This window comes from Haliotis cracherodii, unplaced genomic scaffold (assembly GCF_022045235.1).
Source record: "Haliotis cracherodii isolate W230 unplaced genomic scaffold, xgHalCrac1.p SCAF_7, whole genome shotgun sequence".
Taxonomy (NCBI): Eukaryota; Metazoa; Mollusca; class Gastropoda; order Lepetellida; family Haliotidae; genus Haliotis; species Haliotis cracherodii.
Window position 1 is genome coordinate 51732920 of NW_027266330.1, and position 23439 is coordinate 51756358.

Genomic DNA, 23439 nt, shown 5'->3' on the forward strand with positions numbered 1-23439 from the left:
TAATGTGTTAAGGTCTTTGCTGCATCTGGTTTTTAGGTTTTGGACGTGAGCCTCCCAGGTGAGGTGTTGATCGAAAATAAGTCCTAAGAATTTTGTTTGTTTTTGGAATTTGATTGTTTGGTTGGGGGACGAGGGACATAGTACAGAATGTATATAGTAGGTGGAGGATTAACAGTAGAGGATTAACAGTAACAACAATTGCATACATGAGTGGGATAACATTGGTAGGTGTTGACAACAAAGGGATGATGCTGTCACAACAAGATGGACAGAAAACACACAGGTGGAAGCCAATAGGGACATGAAGCCAATAAACAGGATAAGTGATTATTGTTTGATGAGGTCATAGTATGCGGATGAGATGAAATAGCCTTGATCTCTGTTGATTGATGGCTTGTGGCGGTGAATGTGGACTGCTTCTGTTAGGTTTCTTTTAGTGAAATCATGGAGGTTGTTGACGAGGATTAGGACGTTGTCCCATTTACTGCTAGTATACTAGACGTATCCAGTATATGTCTGACCAGTGGATCCGTATGCTTTCCAGCTTTCATTCTCCGCCTACGGGCGCAAGAGGGTTTTAACATCCACCTCACATGTCGATGACCTATTCCCTGCTTAGTGAGTGAGTTGGGTCTTACGCCGCTTTTAACAAACCTAGAAACATAATCGGGGCGAACCGGGATTCGAACCCAGTCGTCTAAGGCGCCGCGATTCGCTGTCCAGAGTTGCGTCCCTTGGGCACGCCAGAAACCTATGATTGTGGGTTCGAATCCCGATTATGTTTCTAAGTTTGTCAGCACCATACCCGTGCTCGTGGGTTTCACCGAAGTGGTAAACGTCTGAGACCTGCATCACTTCGGGCTTTCCTCCCACATTAAGCTGACACGCCGTGATATAACTGGAATACTGTTAAAAGCGGCGTTAAACCCAACTCACTCACTCACTCACTCTCTGAAAACCTTGACAAGGGGAATCAACGTCACAAGTCGTATGTTGAAAGGACATATTATTTATAAACGCCGAGTGAAAAATCACAATGTCGATTGATTCCTGTTTGAAAGCTCTATTAGCCGACTCAGTGATAAACAACAGGATATGCTTGATGGGGTACATTTTATGCTATGTGGTGAGGTGATGAATTATATATACAAACCAACGAAGCCAAACACACCATGTCTGTAGGGGATACGTTTGGTCGTATCCGTATCAGCTTTGTAAAGTCAGTTCTGAACATACAGCGTGATTCATAGTCTGCGGTGTGACTGATACTTACACGCGGATTGATCATTGTTCTACTTGTCCTGGGCGTGAACGCGCGTAAGATTTATGTCACTAAATATATTTGATACATATGAAGGATGAAAAAAACAGGCTTTTATATTCTGATTCTATTTTTGCGTTTTTCGAAAGATATAATTCAGGCCATTCCAGACTGTGGGAACACCAAACACACTCATGCCATGACGCTTGACAACCGGCTGTTTTCAAGATGGTTGTTGTGGACAAAACCATCAACGAAAAGAATTGAATGTGCCAACATCTGTTTCCGAGAGAAAACATGTGTTAGTTTTCAAATGAACACAGGAGAATCTGTCTGTCGGGGGTACGCCGTCACCTTCAACGGAAACTCCGCAAGCGATCCAGCACCGGGGTATATGCTGTACGAAACGGAGAAAGGTAATTTATTTTATCAAGAAAGTAGTTTGGTTTAGAATGGTTTACCCATACAAAGACACTATGCTACATACTTGCATGTTAGTTGGTTGGTTGGCTGGTTGGTTTGTAGTTTAACCCCGCACTCAGCAATATTCCAGCTTTATGTCGGCGGTCTGTCAATGATCGTGTCTGGACCAGACAATCCAGTGATTAATATCATGAGCATCGATCCACGGAGTTGGGATCGATGACATGCATCAACCAAGTCAGCGAGCCTGACCACCCGATCCCGTTTGCCGCCTCTTATGACAAGCAAAGTCGCCTTTTACGGCAAGCATGGGTTGCTGAAGACCTATTCTATCCCGGATCTTCAATACGTGCTTGTAATTAATCTTTATGGATAACGTTGACTCAAATAACACGTTAATGTTTAAATCATGGTTTACACAATGTATTATTCTGCAGCCAATCTGCAATACCACTTCTCATCCCATACAGGGGGGCACGGATGGCCCAGTCGTCTAAGGCACCGCGATTCGCTGTCCAGTTGCTTTCCTTGGGTACGCCAGAATCCTGTGTTTGTGGGTTCCACACTCTGTAAATCACTTGCTTGATAACGGTGTTAGAACCTACACCGAAACGTCGCTCTTAATTGTAATAAAGAAGTTGTTCATCCATAAATTCTTATCCTTACTTAGTACTCCAACTTCTAAATGCCTATCAAAGAAGTCTGTCTAATGTTGTCAACAATCGCCAGCGAATAAAGGGATGGTGTAAATTCCACCGGAGAACCATGGTGTACTGGAAATACCAATTGTTCCTTGGATGGGGGCCTAACTCTGATTGTTGCTGATCCATAGCCAGTTGCTTTTATTGCGTGGTCTGACTTTGCAATCGCAAGCGATTCACATCATCAAAGCGTAAATCTGAAAGATCTCTTGTCCCATGTCAGCGGGCATCTTATCATTAGCTACTTGAAGAAATTGGTCTCTATAATAAATTTTAAATATGAATGTGAATAATTAAATGTTTGTTTTTAAATTTGTCGTGATGCTATTATCAAATGACTTTATTGATGCCTCTGTCCAGGAGGTTAACGTAGCGTAAAAATAGTGTCCATCTGTGTGACACGTAATCCTATCATAATCGATGTTACTATTATCAACCAGTGTTCTTAAGCCAACTCATTGCTCAGTATGTTTTATTATTGGCTAGCATTGTTCGCAACCACCAGTGCTAAAGTGATGACGTAAATCCTGCTGGGGTATCATGCAGGAAGCAGAGGTACTGTAAGTCCCCATGATCCCCAGCGAGGTGGCCTAGCTTTGGTTACTGGTGGCCTGTAGCCCTTGTTTTAATTGATAAGACTTAAGCTATGTATAGCTATATGGTTTTTAAAAAATATGATCTGGTTTGTTTTATTAAAAACTGTGATAAACCTATTTTACTGTCCTTTGTCGACAGATATTTTAAATCTAATACCTTGTTCCCATCGCTATATGGCTGAAATATTGCCGATGCGATGTAAAATTTAACTCACTCACTCACTCCCTGGGATATGATCAATGTCAAATAAGTATTCAGAAAGTTCGAAACTCCATCTGGCGAATTTCTCGGATTTTTGTGTCAAAATGTATGTTATTGGTTTATGATCAGTTCTCAAACGAAAACTCTTCCCGAACACAAAGGGTCGAACTTTTCTAACGGCCAAAATAATCGCCAGTGCTTCTGGGTGGATAATGGAATAATTGCGTTCAGTTTCGGATAGTTTCTTTGAAGCATAACTGATTGGATTGCAATCTTGCAAAAGCTCTCCTGCTCAGCCTGTCTCACCGGCATCGTTTTTAAAACTGTATACAATATATAGTTATGCTCAAATATGTTTTATGAATTGATTTTAAATATAGTATGCTCAAATGTGTTTCATAAATTGTTTTTAAATATAAGTTGGCATAAAACTAAATTGTAAATATATTAACTTGGTCTCGTCGCTATATAGCTGGAATAATGCCGATGCGACGTTAAATTTTAACTCACTCACTCACTTATTGTGTCGTCTATCATAGTATGATCTTAATAATGGTACTAATTTTTACAATGTCCATTGACGACAGTTTTTATATAATATAAAAGCATAGCTTGTTCAAGCCGATGTGACTTTAAAAGGAGATTTACAGTGAACTATAAATATGGAATTAAATCATTTACAAAACAAATTAAAATAAGTGTCAAGGAAAAGGCATATATAAAGGCAAAATGTGTATGTCAACAAACGGTCAAACTTACTCGTATCCCGGAAACTACCGAGAGTTAGTGAGCAGAGTTGGCTTTCAGACGATCACTGTTTCTGTATAGTGTTTAAAAGATTACTTGCGTTCGCCATGGCATCACCTGACAATGCCATCGATGAAAACGTTGAATTTCAGCTTAATCATAATAACCTTACACCTATTCGTTCATATCAGTAGGAGCCAGTGGCTTGTCAAAATTGTCTTGACAGCAGCGTAAGCGAGGAAGATCTACCGAGTAGAGACGACCAGTCTGATGTCAACACGGAAAGACGGGGGAACATAATCTGGTGTTGAACGCTAACCTGGTATTTCTAAATGAAATGGATGTTTATCAATAAAACATAATTCGCGAGACATTTTTTTTTTGTGACCAATGTGCCAGGTGTAGATTGACGGTAAGCATTGTCAACATTTTATTAATTGTGTTGTCTTCATGGAAATCAATTTGCATAGGGTTATTTAAGCTAAATTTGTTTTTTTTTAAATAAATGAATTTTATGTGTTAAAATTGTATTGTCCAGGAATGGTTGGTTCAGTTAATACAGTTAAACAGTTTTATTAATATGTACTTTATTGATCAATGGAGGGATGTTAGTGGCAGACATTTAGCTGTGCACATGCACAGTGACTCTAATCGTCTTGTCATTATAACATAATATTATAACAAGCACTACCATTCATGAGAGATAGAGACACAAACGAAGAATGAAATACATTTATTTAACAACCAATAAATGACCTAATTATAAAACTGACAATATCACACTAAAAATACCTGTTACGTTATAATTTCTATCTCAATATGTACACCAAATTAACACTTATCTAACCAAAACACTTTTTCGCGGTTGACTTATTTGGATCAGTTCAGGAACACAGCTAATAAACTGTTCAATTTCTTTGTGAACCTTTGTACACACATCAAACAAGTACGGGCCTGGTACAGGGTGCTCTTTTGGAATGTTATTTTTTTACATGTATATTTTAAATGTCAAAGACTTGCTTTAGCTTGGGTTTAACGTCGCGTCCAAGATTATTGCACTTATATAGCGACGTGCATGTACGTGTATGTGTTTGTGTGGCTGTTTGTATTAGTCCGGACTGATGCTTGTTTATAGTGCTAGCTCACTGAGATACCATGCCGCAGTTTTACATGGATACCCCACTCAGATACAGTATACTGACTCAGAGCCGACCAGTCCTTGTTTTAGCCCCTTAATGCCGAGCACCAGACAGGGTAGCAACAGATACCATCTTTTAACGTCTTTTGGTATGACGCGGCCGGGGATGGAACCCCGGACCTTCCACTCTCCGGGCGGACGCTCTATCACTAGACCACGGAGGCGGTCTCAATGAATAATACGACCCTACTGTAATTACCCTAAACGAACGATGACGCAACTCTGCACAGCGAATCGCGGCGCCTTAGACGACTGGGCCACTCGTGCCCCTGATGACTATTGTAAGTTAATTATATTTATTTATGGGTATGACATTGTACCCTGACAGCGTGTGTGCGCATAATACCAGATTTCATTTACATAACTGGAATAATGCATAGTTTAGTGTCAATTAACAAACATGCTGTGCTGTGTGCTGTGTACAGGGAATATCCCATGTTAATACAATGAAAGGAAGACATGTAGAACACTCAACTGCATCCTATTGTGCATAGTGTTGTGTAAGACATGCTCCAGTTAGCAGAAAATACGTTCATTGAGAAGATATGCCATATCCCTTGGTGGAGTGAGTTGGGTTTAAAGCCGCTTTTAACAGTATTCCAGTTATATCACGGCGTGTCAGCTTATTGTGGGAGGAAAGCCCGAAGTGATGCAGGTCTCAGACGTTTATCACTTCGGTGAAACCAACGAGCACGGGTATGGTGCTGACAAACCTAGAAACATAATTGGGGCGAACCGGGATTCGAACCCACAATCATAGATTTCTGGCGTGCCCAAGTGACACAAATCTGCACAGCGAATCGCGGCGCCTTAGACGACTGAGCCACCCGTGAGTCAGTACATGCCTTTCATTTGATAAGAAAGTTTCGCCGCTCAAGGGGCTCTGCAAATGCCAACTTGGGAACGATCTCATATGGGATCAGTGGCGAGAACCTTGGGGCAATGTGTATTTTAATAAGTCTAGGTAGCTGGGGGCAATGTGTATTGATGAGTTACGAGTATCCCTTGGCTATGTGTTTATGGCTTAGGGTTGGTCCAGCGGCTTGCTCGAGAGGATGCTCCGATGGCTTGTCGTGGCTTTGCTTGATTTACAATGTCGAGTTGTTGACACGGGCAGGGCGGGGAGGGGAGGGGAGGGGAGGGGAGGGGAGGGGAGTTCCTCACCAATGGTAACCCCAGTGGGTTATCTCCCCTGGGTTGTGACCTGCTCAAGTGTTTCATAATGGCAATTGGATATTACTTTGGACAGGTAGCTGCCCCCAGTGAGTGAGTGAGTAATTTTTGCTTAACGCCGCATCAGAAAATCTTGCAGCTATTCGCGGCGAGAAAATATCTAATCTGACCATATGGAATCAAACATAATAAGAGTGATGCTGAAAATCACTAAAACCTCAGTCAATATCACAGTCAAGAGTAAAAACTGATTGTTCAGATAAGAAGCTATATTTTATCATACATTTTGATTTCTTTTAAATATGCTAAAATCAAGTGATTAGAGACTGAGTTAAAAAGTTCAGATAGGGTATGAACATTATCATAAAAGTGTTGTCTGACGAGTGCAAAACCTACACTATCAAGCAAAATGTGCTTGATAGTATTTGGACTATTGCAGGGGATACGAAAAGGTGGATCTTCACCCTTCAATAAAAACGAATGTTTATAATAACTATGGCCAATGCGGCACCGCTGTAAAACAACTTCATCATGACGATATAAACCAGAATGTGCGTGACCTCCAATCAGTGGTTTGAAGCTGCCCCCCGGGTACCACCTCCAATACTGAGTAAACTGCGCCAATGCACAAGTGTTTTGTTTTGTTTTCGTGTTTAAAGTCTTAGTTAAAAAAGATGTAGATGGAAAAATTGTCTAGTCTCAAAAGCAAACCCAGCCCGCCCCCCATAGTCGCCTTCATGAGTTAATGAGTTAGCGAGTGAGTTGGCGTTAACGCCGCTTTAACAGTATTCCAGTGATATCACTGCGTGTCAGCTTAATGTGAGAGGAAAACCCGAAGTGATGCAGGTGTCAGAAGTTTATCACTTCAAATGAAACCAACGAGCACGAGCAACGAGCACGGGATTTGGGCCCATAATCACAGGTTTCCGGCGTGCTCAAGGCACGCACAGCGAATCGCGGCGCCTTAGACGACTGGGCCACCCGTGCCCCCCACTGACACAAGAGAACGACATTATTTGCATAAATTTGAAGACAAGCAAATACATGGCGTCGCGAAGTGAAGGATTCTTTCATAAATAATTTGAGAACAACATCAGGCGTGAAACAATACATCAAGAGTGTGAGGAGATCAGTTAATATTCCTTTAGAAGTCTTGCTAATGCGAAAATAAATAAAACAATAAAACGTGAACAAATGGAAACTCCAAACATGAAACAACTGATGCATAATTCACACACATCTGTCATCACAACAGATTAAAGATACGTGAGTCTGTTGACGAAATGGAAGTGTTCAGTTGGGATTTCGAGAAGTGGTCCCCACTAAGTGATGCTAGTTTCGGATGGTCAGGCTCACTGACTTGGGTCAGGTGGGTCTTCAGGTTCATCTTGGGTCGATATGGGGTCGTGGGAAAGAAATTTAACGCTTGTTACTCGGTCATTCCAGCTAATTCCAAGGATGCACATCAGGGTGCTCATGTGGAAGAAACGTTGAGTCTGTTTTCTGCCTTAACTGCAGGGGCAGTGGTGATGGGTGAAATGGGGTTTAACATCGTGTCCAAGATTATTGCACTTATACAGCGACGCGCATGCACGTGTGTGTGTGTGTGTGTGTGTGTGTGTGTGTGTGTGCTTGTACTAGTCCGAACTGATGTCGTTTTTATAGTGCAAGCCCACTGAGATACCATGCCGCAGTTCAACATGAATACCCAACTCAGACACAGTATACTGACTCCGAGCCGACCAGTCCTTGTTTTAGCCCCTTAATGACGAGCACCTGTCATGAGGAAAGTTAATAGTAAGATAAACTGATACGTTGTAAATTCCTAAAAAATACAGTTAATGGGTCCCAAATATTAATCCTCAAAGACCAGAGATGTAAGGACAAATAATTGAAACTGGAGGAGCAGCCACAACGTCCTCTTGAGTATGATCTCTGCTGTAGGTCATATTCGGAATGTTAACCGACAAGCTAACTGATCAAAGCTGCATATAAAAAAAAAAGTTTCTCAGGCACATTGTTCTCAAATGTAAAAGAGAGGTAGAATTCATCTTCATTTGTTTATTAGGAAAAGTATGGAACACTGTAAGGGACATTCTCGCAATCTCGGTATCTCGACCTTTGGAAACGAGCTAAATATGCCCAAAACACAAGAATATGTGATCGCGAGAATGCGACATTTAATTTTCTCGCGTTTATCGCGTTTGAGACGCTGTCCGTGCGCATGCGTAGTATCATAAGGTCAAGGCTCATGCGCACGTTAGTAATCCCTTGGTCATGCTTCTTACATGTCCTATGTGTAGTAGACTGGAGTCCTTCCCCGTTGTAACAGTTTCCTATGGACTTTACATAAAAAACAAAACAAAACATGTTCAAAGAAATTAAACAAAAGAAATTGTGAGCATGTCCAATGGTAGGGAAAACATTAATGTATCCGAAAGCTGGAAACAAAACTATCACCGTCAGTGAGTGAGTAATATTGCTTGAAGCCGCATCAGCAGTAATGCAGCTATTCGCGGCTACACCGTCAGTTGTAGAAATAATCAAAGGCGGGTGATTTTCTCCATGAGGCAATATTACACACGGCTAGCATATTCATTAATGCAAAATTCGCACAGAACAATTTGAAATTCAAAATTATTTAATAGATTTTCATCCGCTCCAAAACATCCCACATTACATTATTGTATAGCTAAAATGGATAGAATCATCATTAAACCGCCCGCATGTTATCACAAATGAGCGGGCCACTGATTAAAAAATAAACGACGAGTGGGATTTATTTTCGTACAATATAAAACTGCAGGGAGAATAAACCCTTTATTGTACGATAAACAACGACCACGAGTCGTTTAATGCTTATATGAGATATCAACATTATGTACAGCCTCTTTAAGGATGTTGATAAAATGTACATTATCGTACGATCGAGTCTGCGATTGTTCGGCCATCGCGTTTATCTGCGTTGGCCTACAACATCAATGGGGAACAACTCACTAGACACTCCGCTATCACAAATAACGTCGTCAAACATACGACGTCATCAAGTTGCGAGCGCATGTTCGAATCCCCGGAAATGACGTCAAGATAGAACAATGTTTTATCGCGAAATAAACGTTCAAAAGTGACGTTATCTTGTTTGTTCTATGACGTTTCCATATTTATAAGCATTGGTCAGTGACATTCGTTGTGTGTTGATTGCAGTAAAATTAATGTTTCAAAACCGATATTGTTGTTAAGTTTATTTGATAACAAATTCTATCCATTTTAGCTATTATCACGGTAACGCTGTTTTTTTAAGGCATTATCATTAGCAGAAGCCCTCGGTCTTTCCAACTACCCTCCTTGGTCACGCAGTTAATGGAATACATCGGGATTCTCGCGAATGGTAATGGCTTGCAAAATAGCGTAACCCTTTTACCACTGCCTCCAAGTTCCTTAAAATATATATATAGATATTCATATCATTAATATGTGTGTTCCTACTTTCTTTACTGGATAACATACTCCACACACTTAGCCCTATGCATGTTAATCGCTTCGTAATTGTACACATATGTCGTAAAAAGTTCGATAAGAAAAAAAAATGTTAAAAAAGGCCTCCCGCATACCCAATCTCATTAAAATGAGATCTTTGTTGATAGATCTTAGATCATGAAAGCAACAGTTGGAATGTGTTTTCTAATCATGCAACCTCGAAAACGTTAACACGGGGTATTCCGAACGACAGTTACGGCCCGTACGACTGACTCCGCCAAATTATCGCCTATATCTTGCTTCCGTGGGACAAACATTTGAATGGAGGAGGGAAGCACTGCCATACAATCTCAACCATATATTAGACATTACGGAATGTTCGTTTGTTCAGTTTTCAAAAATTAATCTAGAACTGTGTCAACATATTTTTCACGCGTAGTCTGAAATGGAAGTCGCCAGGTTGAGACGAGTGCTGTAAAGCTCGAGAAAGCTGCTTTCTAATTGGCTGATGTCGACTCCTTGTAAGTCATTTCAGTGGTCGGTCAAAGTTCCCGAAAGGTCGTTCTGACGTGACCAGTAATATGATGTCCTCAGATCTTTGTTTAACGGCAGCGAGAACTTCGGTCTGATTTTAATGAGATTGCCCGTCTACCATGGTTTTAAAAAAATCAATCATACTCTAAACCAATATAACCTGAAAGGCACTGAGTTAGTGGGTCTTTTTATTAAATAAACTAAAAAAATGTAGTTTATAAAATCAAAGTAGAATATAATTTCCTCTCACTGTTACATTGGTTTTATTATATAATGTATGAATCGTGACATATATTTTATTTGGGCATCTGGAACATGGGGTTGGACATGTCACCAGGTATAAATCTGGACCTGCTCAGAGGCTGATATTCGGCCCCAAATCTGTAGCAGATGTCAGTAAACTGCCCCTCTTCAAAGGTTTTGACATATCTATGCCATCCTAAAATAATGCAGAATGTAAGGAAATTATTTTATTATTTTTTTCCCGAATCTGTTTGCCAAGGGCACTTAGTTTGGAATTCTAAATTTAGATAAAAATCCCTTGTCACATTTCCAGAATATTGGACTTAATAAACTGCCAGTATTTAGGTACTGGGATGTGAGAACAGTTGAAAACATTGAGAGGATCCAAGATAAAATGAGCACCTGTAACTGCCATGGTTATATCAAATCAATCAGATCCACGTTCCAGAAAAGGGAAACCTGCGATGGTAAAAGTATCTGAAGACAGGGTCTGCAGTCTTTCCCATCAATTAACTTGCATTGATAAGATGTACAACACAAATTATAATTCATATATGATCTTGTTCAAAAGACTTGTCATGAATCCAAGAATTATTACTGTTAACAACTAAACATGTAAATTAAGAACAACAAATATCTTATAAGGAAGAGAATTTATGGATGTCAACTTCTTAATTATGACGAACACCACCTTCCTTAAATTCTCTTCCTTGTGTGTATCACTTCTAAGTTCAAAGTTTTAATCAACACAATTACCTGTTGACATCATGACTGTTACTTAGTACGAAAAAATAATTCTTTTATTGCCCCAGAAACCACATGCCCATTGGACATAACACTAAACAATAAATATTTCATTTTACAAATCACATGTGAAGTGACAAGTATTACTTATGCATGAAACAACATACATTTATATGCAAATAACAGGTAGCTGGACACCTGGAGTTCATTAGATATTTGAACATACATCCCAAGTATGCTTCACAAATACTGGTGTGAACATGACATTAAAAAATATAAATACTCACTAACAGGGATTCAGACCAGTTCCTTTTTCCAGGATACTGACTGTCATCTATAATGTCCTAAAGTTGTTCTAAAATTGGGTAAAGTTATAGCAAAAGACAAAAAAAACACTTGAAATTGTCCTGAAGACAGCAAAATCACTGTGAAGTAAATATGAAGCTCATTCTCAACATAATCATAACCAAAACGTGAACAATATGTAAATAACCAACATCCTTAATAAACACTAGCTCTTGCTCAATTGTTAAATATTGGCAATATCCTCAAATCAAGGTAAAGAATTACATTTTGGGTTAAATACATTTCAATATTCACAACTATATATGAAATTATTAAGAATTATATAATTTATTCTGTATCAGAATTGATCAGGCACTCAGGATAATGCCTGATCAGGGTTTGAGAAAGGATCAGTGTGTGACAAAGAGATACTGCCTTTTTTTTACAAATTCTTTGTATCTTGAAATAATTATAAGTATTATGCGTTATGATACTGGTAATCACTTTCACCACTGTCATTTTTTAAAAACATATTTTTTTTAAATATATCACTTAAATGTTATTTAGTATAAAAAACACGAGAATGCGAGATCGCGAAAACTTTTGGTCAAATCTCGCGTTCTCGTATTTTGGGCATATTTAGCTTGTTTACGAAGGTCGAGATCGCGAGAATGGGAGATTGCGAGAATGTCACTCACAGTATTCCATAGAAAAGAGTGATGAGGGAGGAACATGTTGTTTTTCAATCCATCAATACAAACAAACACAATTGGGCCCACAATGAACCCAGCTCTTTGAATACAAAGTCAGTTGTCAAGCATGTAATATTATGGATAACAGAATATGTTCATAGGACGTGAGTTCACGAGTATCAATGACGCTATTTAAGTCATTGGATGTTTTTGAAACAGAAGAGTAACTATGGGAGGGAACACTGTAAATATAACGTTGGTCATAGTATAGAATAAGGAAGCAGGGGGAATTGCTGCAGACGCGAAATCGTGAGTGGAAATCGCTTTGGGTTGTTCTACTACAGCTTCTCCTGGCCAATATATTTGACAACAAACCACCTCATCCTGCTCTCTCTACGTTTTAGAAACGCTGTACTACGTTTATTAACTTAATACGGCAATTCTAATACAGCAGTTCAGAAAGTATTGTCAGTTCTGGTATGGACACTTCATATTTGTAACACCACCTAAGTGACTGGATGACATTGAACGTCGTCGAGGCATAGGACTTGCTTTTCCAACTTGTACTGCACTGGGTCTGTGTTTGCCAACTGCAGAACGAGTGGCCATTTAAGCGGAAGTGCCTAGAGGCAGAGTACAATTTTTACTGCATTTGACATGTGTTTTCCTATTTGTGGAAGCGATGTCATTTAACAAGAAGTGCTGATGTCTTGTGAGGATAACTACTAGCAAAGAACCAAACTGACAATATTTGAGATCACAGAATATAGATAGATATTTGTGAGACCAGCAGCTATCTGATTTAGTAAGGTCAAAATAGTTCATGATTCATGTTCCTGATGGGAATCTTTTAGGACATTCGTGAAAAGGTGGGGAGTTTGTAAAGCAAACATCCTCCTTGTTCTGTATCAGTGACTATGTGCACCAGGTAATGTGTGGTACTGCCTGGTACTGCCGAGTGTGTCATTGGTAACACCTTTCTTCCAATCCAGTGCAGTCAATGAAATGTCGCCCTTTCATTTTTGAAGTGACACACACACACACACACACACACACACACACACACACACACACACATATATATATATATATATTTAAATTTTCGTTATACAGGTACGCGGATTCATACAGTTTGCACATCGGTTTTTCGAGTCATACCTCAATGAACCGAAAAAAATACACAGTCAATCCTTAAATATATATATATATATATATATATATATATATATATATATATATATATATATATATATACCCTATTCAAGGCTGCAGTAAAATTCATATCGAGACTCCATGTGTATAACACTTTTCACTTCTAGCCAAAATGATAAAACTGGATGAGCTTGGTGATAATCAGTATTTGGCAGGAAGCAATGTAAACACAGACAGCAGTCTGTCCAGCCGCTAATTATTACAGCATGCGGGGGCACGGGTGGCCCAGTCGTCTTAGGCGCCGCGATTCGCTGTGCAGAGTTGCGTCCCTTGGGCACGCCAAAAACCTATGATTGTGGGTTCGAATCACGGTTCGCCCCGATTATGTTTCTAGGTTTGCCAGCAACATACCCGTGCTCGTGGGTTTCACCGAAGTGGTAAACGTCTGAGGCCTGCATCACTTCGGGCTTTCCTCCCACATTAAGCTGACTCGCCGCGATATAACTGTGTTACTGTTAAAAGTGGCGTTAAACCCAACTCACTCACTATTACAGCATGGGTTCAAGATGCCAGTGTGTGAAGAAATAAAACCTCTATCAATTAATTATCAATTAATCTTTGGTTTTATTAAGCCTTCTGGAACTTAATGATTATGGTTCGAATCCCGGTTCGCCCTGATTATGTTTCTAGGTTTGTCAGCACCATACCCGTGCTCGTGGGTTTCACCGAAGTGGTAAACGTCTGAGACCTGCATCACTTCAGGCTTTCCTCCCACATTGAGCTGACACGCCGTGATATAACTGGAATACTGTTAAAAGCGGCGTTAAACCTAACTCACTCACTCACTCACTAATGATCATGGATTTTAACACTTTATTAAATCTTACAAGCATATTGCCTCAGATATTGATGCTCATTTTGAAATGCATTTGATGATCAGCTACTTAAATGGGATGGGTTTTTTGGCTGTTGTTTTTGCAGCTACAGGATTTATTGGATCTACATGTCAGCAAAATACAGACTGTTCCGTGACAAGGTCTGTCTGTGTCAACTCCGAGTGCATGTGTGATCCAGGGCTATCCTTCTCACCACAACACAAATCTTGTGTTTCAAGTATGCATACGTTTTTCTCTTTTCTTTTTTTACTCAGACCCTTGAAAAGGAGGCTGCTTTATTTTTTTTGCCGCATTGTTGTTTCAAAAAGGAATTTTAGTTCACAACGACCGATCAAAGTGAGATTTAGAAAAGACATTTTTTTTCTAAACTTAAGACATGATCAAAGAATTTTTTAGATCAATAGTGTGTTTTCTGAATGCCCATAAGACATACACTTTCTTTCTGTTTGAGGCATTATTCATTTCCAGACAGCTCTTTTTATGAAAAAAATATATGTTTGTTTGTTTCCTTGGCAATAAACTAGACTTAGACTCAAATACGTGTAGCTTTCGTATCCGGAGCATATCTCGAAAATTGCCTTCTATTATATTATGAACCTTTGCAGACGTTTAGTAGAAATCCTGAACTGGTGCATTTTGATGTTTTTGTATTCCTGATAAAAATAAAGTTTGTTTGTTTCTTAAATAATCTAGATTTAGCCTCACATGCGTGTGGCGTTCCTTTCCGGAGCATAACACGGAAACCTTTGAAAACATTGTTAAAAAACATTACCCTCCCTTTCTCATATATAGTCACTACTCTATGAACAAACAGAATTCTAAGGTGCCTTACGGTGGGGTGTTGTGATAACGCTGTTTTCTTTTTAGTTTTAAATCTTTACTTATTATCCTGGATACTGGGGAACAAATGATGTCAATACTAGTGGCTCACCAAACGTTTCTGCAATTTTATGTCAGATAAGAACAGACATTATCCACTAAACAGACAACTGCAAGTCAACTTTATTCAACTATACCTTAACTACATATTTTGTACATATCATTCGTAGGGTAGTGGAAATAGAAGTGGAAATGGTCATGTGTAAGGTAGATGTGCTTCTTTGTGTACTGAACCAATTCCTTGTGTTGGCCTGATAATTCTGTAAGAGCTGATACCCATGTTTCTGTAAGGTGTCTAAGATTGAAGTGCCAACTTGATTATTAAGTAACTTAAAGCATCGGGCTTTCTCTTTGAAAGATGTTGTGCATTTGGCAACTGTTTTCGCACACAGTAAGGGATGTCAGTAAACAGGAAGTATGTATATACTAGTATATGTAATACCCTAAAGACGTTTTTTTAATGTCTTGTATTAGACATGTGTTTTCACAAAAAAGAAATGATATATTTAGACTGGATGGCATTGAGTGGAATTGCATTTTGTTTCCATATTTATGTAGCGGAATAAAGCAACTCTGGAAAGTTATTTTTGCTGGGGCATTCTGGAAACGACAGTGAAGGGGCAACCTCTATTTCTGAAAGTGCTTGTATACGCTCCTCAGTCAAAAGTCGTTTTGAATCTAATTCAAACCCAAAGAAGTAGTTTTCAACTCCGTATATGCAATATGCGACTGGAATATACAATTCAACTCTGATTTGTTTGCAGCTTGCACGACGTACGGTCCCCATTTCACTACAATCCGTGGCTACTATATAGGCGGGAACAACATGGCTACCTACATAGGTGTGACAGAACAACAGTGCATGGACCGGTGTACAGACAGAACTAACTTTGTCTGCCGTTCTGCAGATCTTCGAACCTCTGACGGGAGGTGTGACCTGACCTCCAAAACTCTTCTGACTGTTGCCTCATCGGACTACAGAATAGAGTCGGATCCTACAATTATGACCCATTTTTCCAGAGATTGCGAAGCCTGATCTGACCACCTCAAATGCATGTTTCTCTATGATTCGAAGTCAGCTAATCAACAGCGAGGAAATGTATATATTTGCCTAGCAGTACGAATTATTTGATCATTCTGTCAGTGGTTCACACTTTGTAATGGAGGATTTGTCTTACACTGTGTCTTGTGGTTTGGTTTGGTTTGGTTTGGTTTGTTTGTTGTTTAACGCCGCGCTCAGCAATATTCCCGATCTCGTTTGTCACCTCTTACGACAAGCATATACTGTTTTTTAATGTGTTCATGTTAGACGTGCACAATGCCTGATCTAAATCAGTCCTGAGTACTGTTCTTGCCGTTGTAGTCGATGTTGCTGATGATGTGAATTAACATTCGTTGATGGCAGAGCTTATGCCTGTCTATAAATCCACAAGCATTTATGTGGGACATTGTCAATGCTGTTTTCTCTGAATAAACGTTCCTTCTAAGGAATATAAATACAGTACTTATGAATTCAATTGCAATGAATTAAGACTGTGTTACCAATGTCAAAGTATTCATCAACACGTCTTATTTTTATGTGGACATTACCACTACGATATTTATATATTTATATACACACACACATACACTTGCACTTTTCTACGCATAATACGCATATATATATATATTTATACTTTGAATGTGCATGCAGGCAGATATCACTATAACTACACTTTGTCTCCAACGGATGTTGTTATGTTTTCTTTACGAATACAATTTCGATGCGTTAATATTAGATATTGTCAATACCGTAGTGTTCTGTGGATACACCTGTATTTGAAATAAATATTCATTACTATTGCTGTGTCGTGGGAATTAACGTTTGTATGTCTTCACTGTGAATATACTTGGCTATTTAGAATATGTTACAACCAACACTTTCTTCCATGTATTAAAACCTTTGTTTTAAAGAGACATTAGCACTGTTAAATGCATACACTTGCCCCTGTACTGTATACTCACTAATACTGTTTATGTGAGTGTACATTATTTTGCTGGTTAATAGTAATAAGAATAGACAATGTATTATAGACATGGCCAACAACTCATATATAAGTTTAAATCGGCCATTCGTCTGTTTCTTGGAATTAACTTGCCATTGTGATAAATGGTGTTCTGGTATTCTGTCCTGTGAATAAATATGTCCTAATCAGACTAGAATACTGTTTGCTATGTATAAACTTGATATAAATTTATATCAGACGTTGTTGACTGTAATTTGTTCTCTATTTGAACCTTTAATGCAGACAAACATATTCTACTCAATAAGCAAAAATGATTTTGCTAGAGATAAGTGGCAAAAATAGGGCACTTTAACACTTTCATGATATGTATTTACTACCAATGGAAACGTGAATAACATCCATGTTGGTTAATATATGAAGAATCACTCATATTCAAGATAGAATAAATTGGTTCGATTCACAGAGGAACAAGCTGGTATGTTGTGCGAGCCGTGAGTGTGTGAGTTAAAATTTTACATCGCATCGGCAATATTGCAGCCATACAGCGATGAGAACAAGATTATATTTTCTAAATGCCTGTCAACAAGGTAAGGTAAATATCACAAATAAACAATAAAACAAACAGATCAAATATAAAACACAATAAAGCACTTAGAATAATAATTAGAAATAGGCTATAAACCACCATCAACCAAAGTTAGACTACCTCACTGGGGATCATGGGGACGTACATTACTTTTGCTTCCTGCAGGAATCCCCAGCAGGATTTCTGCCATCACTTTGGACACCGGTGGCTGTACGATATGCTAGCCAATATTAAAAAGACACAACATGATTTCTAAAATACTAGTCAATATTATGCTTTGATTGATAATGGATTTATGTGTCACTGGCAGGAGGACAATACATTTACATTACTTTAACAACCATCTATAATCTCAATTGATAGTAATATTACACTAATTTTAAAACACATAGCAATTGTTCAAAATGTATCCATTAGTTCTATTTCTTTAAATGGAGCATTTACATTATTTAAAAGATCCTTGAAAGAAGATGAATGATATCCCTCTGAGAGAAAAATCTACACAGTCAAGCAAAACATGCTTGACTGTGATTCTCTCATCACAAGGGACACAAAATGGAGGATCCTCGCCTTTTAATACGTATGCATGAGTAAAACGGATACGGCCAATTCGACATCGTCGTAGTACAACTTCACCACGTTTTGATTGACATCCCAAGTAGGTATAACCTAAAGTTTGATTAATTTCATGGAATTTGTTTGTACCTACTTCGGTGTTCCACTTTGTTCGCCTCAACTGTATTATATGCACTTTGATTGATGGTTAAAAATCAGAATGAGGTATCAGAAGTGGAGAGATCGGCTTCTCAAGAGCTGCTTTAGCAGCAGCATCAACCCTGCCTTACCCACAGTGCCGACATGACTCGCTAACCAACAAAAGACAATGTCGAACTGGCCAGTAGACAGATCATTGTATAATTCTAAAAGAGCAAGTATCACTGGATGATTTGAGGATAGATTTTTAAGTATTTGAAGACAGGAAAGAGAATCAGAGAAGATAATGAATTGTTTATATTTAGGCTGGCGCTGAATGTATTCCAAGGCAATGTGGATAGCATTGGCTTCGGCGGTGAAAATAGAACTATTACCAGGTATCCTGGAAGATAGGTATTTTAGATCCAACGTCAGTGGCACATGAAACATTAACACCATCCTTGGATCCATATGTAAAGATTGAACGATGACTTTCATATTTCGTTCGTAATTGTACATATTCCTGTTGACATATTATTTGCTTTGTGTCAGATGTTTTAAACTTAGTGAGAGAAACGTCTACTCCAGGCCTGACAAATTGACAAGATGAAGTAGACAGAAGCTCTTTTGGAGATATGGTGTCTAAATCAATGTTAGCAGCTGTTAAATGAGGTTTGATCCTAATCCCAAGTGGAGGGAAAAGCTTGGACTTGTTTTGAAACAGTTCCTCATCAAGTGGAGTAAAGACGCAATTATAACCTGGATTTGAACGTACGGGTTTAGTTAGATATTTAAGAGATAATTTCAGGCGATGTTGTGGAAGCGAAGGTTCATCCGCACATACAGACTATCTACAGGAGAAGTTCTAAATGCTCCAATGCAGAGCCTCAGTACTTAATGGTGTATACTATATAATTTCACTGAAATTAGTTTTAGCAGCTCCGCCATATACAATTGGACCATAAACTATTTTAGATCGAATAAGGAATCGATACAGGTAGAGAAGGTTTTGTGATCCCCACCCCACTTAGTATTTGCATTCACTTTCAGTAGGTCCAGAGCCTTCAAGCACTTAGTTTTAAAATATTTTATATGAGGTAAAGACGTCACGTGGCGGTCAAAAATAAGACCCAAGAACTTGGTCTCCTCTACAACCTTGATGGGAATACAGTTTAATAATAGTTCTGGGTCTTTATGCGGTCTACAATTTCTACAAAAATGTGTACAATTTGTTTTTACTTTTGAAAATTTAAAACCATTTCTCAAGCGACAATTTTTGAATTTTATTGAGGCAAAGATGTAGTTGCCTTTCTATATGTATCGTTTTCATATTTTTGCCATGTCAAGATATATTAAAGTCATCTACGAATAGTGACCCATTAATTGAGTCATTCAATACCATGGGCAGACTGTTAATTTTGATGCTGAATAATGTGACAGACAAAATACTTCCTTGTGGGACACCCTGATCCTGATTATAATGATCAGACAGGGTTGAACCCATGCGGACTTGAAATTGTCTGTCGGTTAAAACGTGGGATATTAACTGGGGCAAACGGCCTCTCTGTCCGAAATCATGAATATCTCATAAAATGCCATGCTTCCAAGTTGTATCATAAGCTTTTTCTAAATCGAAAAAGATGGATACAGCATTTTGTTTATGTATATTAGATTTTTTTAAGAACGATTGTAAACGCACACGATGATCAATGGTACTTCTATTTATATGGAAACCACACTGGATATCTGTAATGAGATGATTGGTTTCCAAATACCAAACTAAGCGATTATTCACCATACGTTTCATAGTTTGCAAATGCAGCTAGTTAGTGATATAGGACGGTTATTTGTTGGATCTGTATGATCCCAGCCAGGTTTTGGTATGGGGATTATAACTGCATTTTGCTACGAATGAGGAAAAGTACCTGATGTCCAATATCAAATATAGTTGCAGCTATATGACGGCGGTCTGTAAATAATCGAGTCTAGACCAGACAATCCAGTGATTAATATCACGAGAATCGATCCACGCAATAGGCATCGATGGCATGCATCAACCAAGTCAGCGAGCCTGACCCCCCGATCCCGTCAGTCGCCTTTTACGACAAGCATAGTCACCTTTTACGGCAAGCATGGGTTGCTAAAGACCTATTCTACCCCGGAATCTTCACGGGTGCAAGATGGAGCAATAGATGTGTTAAATGGAATTCAAGACATAAAACCTCAAAAATGTAGTTTGGGTATGCAGAATTATTGTTTTAATGAGGCAGTTACAAAATAATTTTCATTAGAATTTAAAAATATATCTATTATCAAAATAAGTTTGGTACCATCACTGACAAATATAGTAAATTCACTGACATAATAGGCATATAATTAAATTACAGCCATCTTTAAAAACCTTAAGGAGAAAATGCTTTCCTTATCTAGTTATTTGTTGTATAATTCATGACATGCCTTGCTTGTGGACATTCAATCAGTGGTATTTTGGATAGAAGATAACATTTTAAAAAGGTAACATCACCGACTTGAAAAGTAACATCACTGACACAGATGAGCAATTAATGTAATTCAAACAATCAGTTTGAACCTAAGAGAAGTCTTTCTTTCATTATCTGTTCAAGTGTTGCAAAATGCAGTGCATATGCCTTATTTATGGTCACTAAAAAGATAACTTAACATATATGTTTGAAAAAGTAACATCACTGACATAATTGAGAGAGTGAGTTAGAATTTAACGTCCCAAAGGCATTATTTCAGCCATATAGAAATGAGACCAAGTTTAATATGTTAACAATTGAGGCATTTATTCAAAGTAGTATACAAACTCAATTCATGAAACATACTTGAGCATGCATACTATATTTAAAAACAATTTATGAAACATATTTGAGCATAACAATATAATACAGTTTTAAAACACGGGCTATAGGCCACCAGTAACCAAAGCTAGGCCACCTCGCTGGGGATCATGGGGACTTACAGTACCTCTGCTTCCTGCGTGATACCCCAGCAGGATTTACGTCATCACTTTAGCCACTGGTGGTTGTGAACAATGCTAGCTAACATTAAAAATTGTCAGCAATTAGTTGGCATAAAAACACTGGTTGATGATAGTAACATCGATTATGATAGGATTCACACAGGGAGACAACATGAGGCTTTGAATGCATTTAAACAATATTTATAAACCTTGGGAGAATAATTTTTCCTTGTAAACATCGTTTGTTTTAAAATACGTTATATGACTCATTTATAGTCAGTCATTCAATTGTACTTTGAAAAGGGAAGTTAAAATCTTTCAAAAAGTAACATAACTGACATAAAATTACATCATATCCTACAAACCTGTCAGTGATGTTACCAAGTGCATCTATGACAAATATGATTGTAAGCTTTGAAACTTTGTCACATTCACATGTAAGATATGTTTAGAAGGTAGATAGCAACAAATTGAGAAATAAACTTCTAGATATATAGCGTTTAGGAGTTTTAAGCATGTTCTGTCAGTAATGTTACCTTTTGTGTCAGTGCTGTTACTTTTTTAATGGTAACATCACTGACAAATTCTGCAAAAATGGCTAAAAGTGTTATCATGAATCCTCCCTGGATTGAAAAGGAAGTGTCATCTGGTGTATGATTTAAGTTTATAAAGCCCTCTATTTGGGAAAATGTTAAACTGCTAATCGGTTATTGCGTAGTAGACTGAATATAGACTAAACTTTCATCTTTAGTTGAATCAACTTCTTTCTGTTGTCTTCGAAGGGATTTGGCAAATTCGGAGAAACTATTGTATGGGCTTTTCCAAGGAAAATAACTCATACAGCTATGAGAATTAAGATTGGTAACATCACTGACAAAAGTTTGGTTTGTTGTTTAACGCCGTACTCAGCAATATTCCAGCTTTATGACGGCTGTGTTACCAAGGAAAACTGTAATTTAAAAAATAAACGGAATAAGATATGATTATGAAATGGACTTGACAGAAAGATTAAATTGATATCATCACAATAAATGCCAGAAAGTAGGTTTAGCAGATAGTATATAGATATTCACTGACCTCAAAATGAAACTTTTACCAGTGTTGGCAGATCAAAAGGGTCAATTCAACATTTAAAAGGGTTTTATGAAATTATGTTTGCAAATTTAATAAATTTAGCTTGTAAAAGGATAAAACCACCAGCATTGCATTATTTAAGAAATTTAGTATATTTCCTGAAAAAAGTACCTGTTAGCAGAATAATTCCATTTTTTAATAATAACATTTTTAATGCAGGATTTTGTCGCCAAAAAAACAAATAACCAAATACCAAATTCCAGCTCAATAGCTACAAAACTAGCTGAAAAAAAACAGTTCGTTTTCTTCATCGAGAGTCAAAACCTGGCGCATGAATTTCTTCTTCTTGATGGGTGGCACCTCTGCATCTACAAAAAGTGAAATAATAAATAATACTTTTTAAGGACACCCGATGATGTTTTACCATATTAATGAAGTGAACAATCATCTTTTGTTGACAGACTGCCAAAACAGAGTGGTAACTTTGTCATTATTAACCAATCACTACTTCATCATGAACACAGTTCTGGTCTGGTACAGCCACATCCACTGGATCAGGGTCTTTATCCACTTCCTTGAGGATATCTGAAACAGATAATACCATTATCATCTGATGACCTTCCCATTTTCATAAACTTGTGTTTGATAATCCCCAGATGAGATATATTTACTACAGTTGGTTGGTTTGTTGTTTAACGCCGCACTCAGCAATATTCATGCTATATGACGGCAGCCTGTAAATCATCCAGTCTGGCCCAGACAATCCAGCGATTAATATCATGAACATTAATCCATGCAATTGGGATTGATGACGTGCATCAACCAAGTCAGTGAACCTGACCACCCGATCCCGTTAGTCACCTTTTACGACAAGCATAGTCGCCTTTAGGGCAA

At 38.2% G+C, this 23439-nt stretch overlaps 1 protein-coding gene across 1 annotated transcript; it reads left to right on the forward strand.

Annotated features, from left to right (window-relative positions):
- Positions 1-1259: 1259 nt before the first annotated feature.
- On the forward strand, positions 1260-16375 carry LOC139448543 (uncharacterized). Its single transcript, XM_071230112.1, has 3 exons — positions 1260-1677; positions 14410-14541; positions 15968-16375. The coding sequence occupies exons 1-3, from the start codon at positions 1359-1361 to the stop codon at positions 16237-16239; spliced, it is 723 nt and encodes a 240-aa protein (XP_071086213.1). The 5' UTR covers positions 1260-1358; the 3' UTR covers positions 16240-16375.
- Positions 16376-23439: the final 7064 nt, after the last annotated feature.